The sequence below is a fragment of the Sesamum indicum genome, linkage group LG3 (genome assembly GCF_000512975.1).
Source record: "Sesamum indicum cultivar Zhongzhi No. 13 linkage group LG3, S_indicum_v1.0, whole genome shotgun sequence".
In the NCBI taxonomy this organism is placed as follows: domain Eukaryota; kingdom Viridiplantae; phylum Streptophyta; class Magnoliopsida; order Lamiales; family Pedaliaceae; genus Sesamum; species Sesamum indicum.
This window is the reverse complement of record NC_026147.1, coordinates 5786256-5792365: the sequence shown is the minus strand read 5'-3', so window position 1 is coordinate 5792365 and position 6110 is coordinate 5786256. Positions and strand designations below refer to the sequence as shown.

Sequence of the window (6110 nt, the reverse complement as noted above, 5' to 3'; positions counted from 1 at the left end):
AAGATAATTGCGAAATTTTTTTTGAATTTCTGTAACTTTTATATGGTGTGTGGAAGTGTACAAAAATAATTTATAATTTTAAAATAATAGTTAATAAAATCTATTTTATATTCGATGAGGGATATAATAATCAAAATTACTGAGGATGCCATAATTGAGTAAGCAAGATAACTTCTCTTACCCTTTCTAGGCTTGGTAAGTTATCTTGATTTATCAATAGCTCAACAGAGTTTGATGAATGTAAAATCGTTCATGCTAAAAGACAATGCGAGATATTGTTAGATAAGAGATCTAATTCAATAATATTCAGCTGTATTTATTAAAATAATAGAGTTTGATGAATTCAAAATCGGTCATGGTCCTGAAAAAACAATGCGAGATATTGTTAGATAAGAGATTTAATTTAATAATATTCAATTGTATTTATTAAAATAAACGACGATTAATTCAACCATTTATTTAGGCGGATCGAATCATTCAATCCAAACAATTTAAATAAATATAATACAATTAATCAAATAACTCATATTATAAAATAAAGGACATTAAAGTAGAATTTTGAGGTGGGAAGAGTGAAATGAGCATAGTATGTGAATTAGGGTGTGAAAATTGCAGGAAGAAATGGGGCGGGGGCCATATCTATACCCATCACAACCCACAATTATTGATGAGGTGTGAGCATGTTGCAGGAGAAGTTACTATACATAGTAATTTCTTCCATCACCCGCGCTGCCGCTCACACTCCAACCATTTAACCAACAATTCAAGATCAAGAAACACACAGCGAAAATGGGGTCTCTTTCTCTCCCCTTTCCAGCCCCTGAAGACGAAGAAACGAATCTATCCAAAGCCAAATTGGATCAGACCCATTTGCTCAATCTCTTCAAATGCCAGCAGAAGTACCTCAACCATTTCTTCCAAAACCTCGATCTCTCCCAAACCCTAACGTTCACGCAGACCCTCTTGAATGCCAGGGGAACCATTTTCTTTTCTGGGGTCGGGAAATCCGGATTTGTGGCGCAGAAGATCTCGCAGACGCTGGTGTCGCTTGGTGTGAAGTCCGGGTTTTTATCCCCTGTCGACGCGCTTCATGGGGACATCGGCATTTTGTCGTCTAAGGATTTGTTGGTTCTGTTCAGCAAGAGTGGGAATTCGGAGGAATTGTTGAGGCTTGTGCCTTGCGCCAAGGCCAAGGGGGTTTATTTGATATCTGTGACGTCGGTGAAACCTAATGGGTTGGCGGGGTTGTGTGATCTGAATGTGCATTTGCCGCTGGAGCGAGAATTGTGTCCCTTTGATCTGGCGCCGGTGACCTCCACAGCGATCCAGATGGTTTTTGGGGATACGGTTGCCATCGCGCTTATGGGCGCTAGGAATTTGAGCAAGGAAGAGTATGCGGCGAACCACCCTGCTGGGAGGATCGGAAAGAGTTTGATTTTCAAGGTGAATTTCTGGGTTTTGGTTTTATTCTTCCTTTTTTCAAATCTTTACAATTTTATGCCATTATGGTTGCAGGTGAAGGATCTTATGAAAAAGAAAGAAGAGCTTCCAGTTTGCATGGAACATGATCTCATCATGGATCAGCTGGTCGAGCTGACAAGTAAAGGCTGTGGATGCCTTCTCGTTATAGACGACGATTATCATCTGCTAGGTACATTTACTGATGGTGATTTACGGCGCACACTGAAGGCCAGCGGTGAGGGAATTTTCAAGCTAACGGTTGGGAATATGTGTAATAGGTATATTTCTCTGCTCATTGTCCCTGAAACAATAGTTACAGCTCATTAAAGTATGCCTTTTCGTTACCGTGTTTGCATCTTCATTTAGGAAGATCAGATGAAGACAAGCCCTTGTCATGTCCTTTTGTGCGCACTAGTTCGAGTTTCCTCTGCTCTCTGTGCATTTATGAGAAGAATTACGGAGTTTTAAGTCAGCAGAATTGCCTTACTGAAGGATTAATCCGCGTAAACACTTTCTGAGTCTATGAACACCACTTAATTAACTGATTTCCAACTAGATTCTGAGACTCAAACAAGCCCCTTTTGTGCTACCTCAATGTGTATATGTAGCTTAACTACCATTTCTTCATGAAGCTGAAGTCCGCTATTTAATTGAGTGCATAATCATGATATGTAAGCAGGCGACCTATAATCACTTCTAAGCAATGGAGGGATCTTATATTTTCTTATGCTCTGGCGAGAACCGCAATTTGTTTGCCCCTTCTATTGACAAACTGGCTTTCTTTGTTCTAAGTTGAGTTGTAGTCCTGATTGGGCACAGAGCACTGGGGATTGCAATTAAGCTGCTTAATGGCATGATGAAGCAATTTTGGGTTAGAACCGGACTTTCATACAACACAATTTATGGTTTTTGGAGTCTATTGACCAAGCATGGCCAATTTCCATCACAAATCACTTTTTTTTTTCTTTTGCACCACATATATGTGCCTCTTCGAAATTGTTCAAGTAGATTCTGGAATGAGTTTCCACTCTGCTGATAATGATTTGTTGGTTTTCTATATTTTGTTGTCATGTCTTCTTTCCAAGTTTGTTTGTTGTATCTAATCTAAGTTCCTATAGATTTAATTTTACTTGATGTGTGGCTTGACACCCCAGACCGAATACCCAGATTGCTATTTGTCACTAGTCATATTTTTCCTATTTTCAATTTCACTCTACAGTTATAAGCAATAATTCCTCCTCCCTAATTAAAGAATCGTTAAGCCATTATCTTACTCCAAGCAACAGATACTGTTGCTTTATGGTTGGGTTTCTGATTGGACTTCTCCTCATTTATTGGCAACTCACTCTGATTTCATTGTTACAGATGTTCAGATTACTGTCTGAAAGATCAGTGATCTTAGTCAATTGTGTCTGCTGCATGTTGGGTGGGACTTGACTGGGAGACCAATCACATTGATCATATAGGATTTTTTTGGATAAGTAGGATTCACTTTTGAGTATGGGAAACAAGTGCATGTCCATGGAAGGAGAGTGTTCTGTTAAAGAGGCCTGGAAGAATGGAGAAGAGGGTGATGGTGGGTGGTGTTCGTTTTATGAAGCATGCTGGTTTTGCAGATCCTGTTCAAATGATACTAATTTCTGACAACATATTTTGTTGTTTATGAACTTGACAAACTTGTGTTGAATTATTGGAGAAGTCTTGTTAGTCTTCGTCCTTCATGGTCCCACATACATGCACATTTAGGTTTGATTTGAAACATGCAACATTCAATCACCTGCTGGAGACAAAATAGGCTTTCAAATTGTTTTAGCTGTGTGGTCATGGTCATCCAGCCTGTCATCAGTATTTGCTTGTCTCTTTGGAAAGAAAGTTAAAAAACTTTATACTATGTTCCAGGAAGCCAAGGACAATCGGTCCAGATGCAATGGCAGTGGAAGCAATGCAGAAGATGGAGTCTCCGCCATCACCGGTGCAGTTCTTGCCTGTCATTAATGATGATAATGTCTTGATTGGTATTGTAACGTTGCATGGGCTGGTCTCTGCCGGCTTGTGATGCTGCAGCAGGCATGCTGCACTCTGGCCTTCACGTCTGTTACATTTATTATTCTTTGTATTATTTCCATCTACCATATCTACATGATTCATTTGTTGGCACCGAAGAGAAAGCAAAATAGACTTGATGAGTAGACCTGAGTCATGCTTGGGTTTTCCAAGGTCGGATGTATTGTATGAAGATTTATGCATAGTATTGTGTATGGTTCAATCGTTAAGTAAAAGATGTTGTAAGGTTACAATATTTGATAGTCCTTCGACCCCATGGAATAGTATTAGTATTAGTAGATTTGCATTTGCATGTTATGTATCAGCAGTACTGCTCCTTGTGCCTAAGTAATGACACAACTCTTATTTCATAGTATCACATCACTGGTGGCAATCCAATTAATATTTCAATATTACCAAAAATAATAAATATATTATAATAATGTGATAAATATCTCCATATTTGCTGTTATTCATGAAATCCTGGCTTGAACTACTCGAAAAAAAATGCGCATTCAGATAGATTTTGGTTAAATACATAATATTTATCATGTGATTAGTTGTTTATATAAGAAAAATTAATTGACAGTAAAATAAAAAAAAGAGAAATTTCCCAGAATTTTTAAAAATCTCCTTTTCGGATAAACTTGTTGAAAATTAATATAAAAAGATAGATAATTTTTACACCAATAAATTCAAATTTATGTCTATTTTCATATTATAATAAATTGTAACTGCCAAAGTTTTTTGCACAAAAATCTGAGCAAGCCCACAATTATTCTTGTTTAATTTTAATTAGATTTAGGCCCGGCCCTGCACTGCCTTATGACTGCGTTAGACCGAACTCAGAGTGAGTGAGTGGTTTAGCTGCAAGCGCCGCCCACCACCACCCATGTCTCTGCCGGCAACTCCCACTGCGCCACCACTCTATTCTCTCTATCCCGCCTGTCAAACCCCTTTCTTCCACCATCACCACTCCCGATCACTTTCCCTCTCTCACACTCTTCCGGTAAGTATTCCATAAGATTTTAACTCCCACATTTACTACTCTGTATGTTAATTTGGGATTTTTTTTTTCTGCAGTTGTTTTTTAGTTCAAGTAGGATTAATTTGAATCATGGTGCATCCTCAACCTCAAGGCTCTTGTTAATTCCGCCTCTTGTTTCAATTTCAAGACACTCCAACGGTGATTATCACAGTGCTGCTAATAGTTTCTAAAGTCTTTTTCTTTTTTTACATTGAATAAGCTTTTGATTGGAAATTCTTCTGAGAAAAAAAAGGGTCTTTTTCGACTATTAATATCGTCTTCCTTTCTTGGTTTTGCTGCCAGAGGGCAGTGGAAGCAGTTCGTACGATCCGGAGCTTCGATCAGTGCTTGAACTTGCCACTGATTCCGAATTATATGAGCTTGAAAGAATTTTATTTGGGCCAAGGTGCTTCACTCTGTTCTTTAAATGGGTTACAAAAATGGATTCTTTTGGATTTTGTAGAGCAATTTTCTTGAAGAAGTAGGTTGACTATTTGGAAATTCACACATTTTACTTTTTGATGCTTGTAGATTTACGTTTTCCTCTCTCTCTTCCATTAGTTCGGACCTTTCTTTGATCATGTGTGTTTTACATATGATAAGTGTGCATTGAGTTTTTGAGATCTTCTTTTGCAGTATGAGTTCTTTTTCTATGCGGAATTATCTCCCTCTATATTGATTTTTCAGTTACTTCAGTCCAATGTTGAAATCAATAACGAAAAGGGCTGATGTTGATCACATTATGATCGGAGAAGACCCAGAGGAGAGGGACTATTTTATTTCAATGCTTGAATCTCGATTTTTGTACCTAGCAGCTGATGCACGGTCGACATTGAGGTTATTCTATAACTTTGCTAAGTGTAGTTGCTATGGTTTTATGCCGTCAATATAAAATGCTCAGAGAGACAGGTATATTTGGATATGTTACTGAAAAAGTATTGTCTTTATTGGTAAATAATTCTTTCCATACTTACAATGTATATATGTTAAAATTTTTCAATGTATCGGACAAAATTGAAAAATATTTGAACCAGTTACGATCTTTACCATATTGATTGATCATTTGTACATGAATATTAGATGTGTGCATATACCTGTTTCTCTTTTATAATTGAACCCCTTTAAAGACTTTCCAAAACGATAAGCATATAAGTTAATAATAGTATCACATTGATGGTCCTAAATGAACTTAGGCGCTAAAAGGACTTCTCATCGTCACGGCATCAATTAAGTAAATAGTTGTTTCTGAATCAGTGGCAATGCAATGCTTCAGTTGCTCAGGGATTGGTGTTGGCACATAGTATTATCTTTTCCCTTCTTTGGGAAGTCAAAGCTTTTCAGAATCTTCTTTCTAATCTGACATAGAAAATATATGGCGGTGACGAATCTGGAGCGAAAAAGGTCAAGTTGTTGTCTTGTTTCTTGCCAGGGGTTGGAGACCATCATACAGAAATGTGTTGCTTGGGATAAGGAAAAAGTTAAATGTATCTTGTTCAGCCAAATTGTCTGCTGAAGATCTAGAAGTAGAGATTTTCCTTCATCTCTTGCAAGAATACTCAAGGTAAAGAATTTCTCTTGA

The 6110-nt window shown here is 37.6% G+C and overlaps 2 protein-coding genes across 4 annotated transcripts in view; both read left to right on the top strand.

Annotated features, from left to right (window-relative positions):
• LOC105157327 (probable arabinose 5-phosphate isomerase) lies at positions 581-3883 on the top strand. 2 transcript variants are annotated; one of them, XM_011073722.2, is made up of 3 exons: positions 581-1443; positions 1516-1739; positions 2827-3318. In XM_011073722.2, the coding sequence occupies exons 1-3, from the start codon at positions 790-792 to the stop codon at positions 2855-2857; spliced, it is 909 nt and encodes a 302-aa protein (XP_011072024.1). In that variant the 5' UTR covers positions 581-789; the 3' UTR covers positions 2858-3318. The 2 variants fall into 2 exon arrangements, with proteins under 2 accessions (XP_011072024.1, XP_011072023.1); XM_011073721.2 differs by lacking the exon at positions 2827-3318 and adding an exon at positions 3361-3883 and having other exon boundaries at positions 584-1443.
• The window catches only part of LOC105157326, a 3899-nt gene continuing 2038 nt past the window's right edge, over positions 4250-6110 (top strand). Inside the window, exons 1-5 of one of the 2 annotated variants that reach the window (XM_011073719.2) lie at positions 4250-4513; positions 4588-4690; positions 4835-4937; positions 5219-5368; positions 5961-6092. In XM_011073719.2, coding sequence (XP_011072021.1) covers positions 4397-4513; positions 4588-4690; positions 4835-4937; positions 5219-5368; positions 5961-6092 — 605 coding nt within the window. In that variant the 5' untranslated portion in view covers positions 4250-4396. The remainder of the gene's footprint in view (positions 4514-4587; positions 4691-4834; positions 4938-5218; positions 5369-5960; positions 6093-6110) is intronic. The other variant, XM_020692283.1, reaches the window with a different exon arrangement.

Coding starts and splice junctions, on each gene's coding strand:
- LOC105157327 (XM_011073721.2), top strand. CDS start 790: ATGGGGTCTCTTTCTCTCCCCTTTCCAGCCCCTGAAGACGAAGAAACG. Junction 1,444..1,515: donor GAAAGAGTTTGATTTTCAAG/GTGAATTTCTGG, acceptor TTATGGTTGCAG/GTGAAGGATCTTATGAAAAA. Junction 1,740..3,360: donor GTTGGGAATATGTGTAATAG/GTATATTTCTCT, acceptor ACTATGTTCCAG/GAAGCCAAGGACAATCGGTC.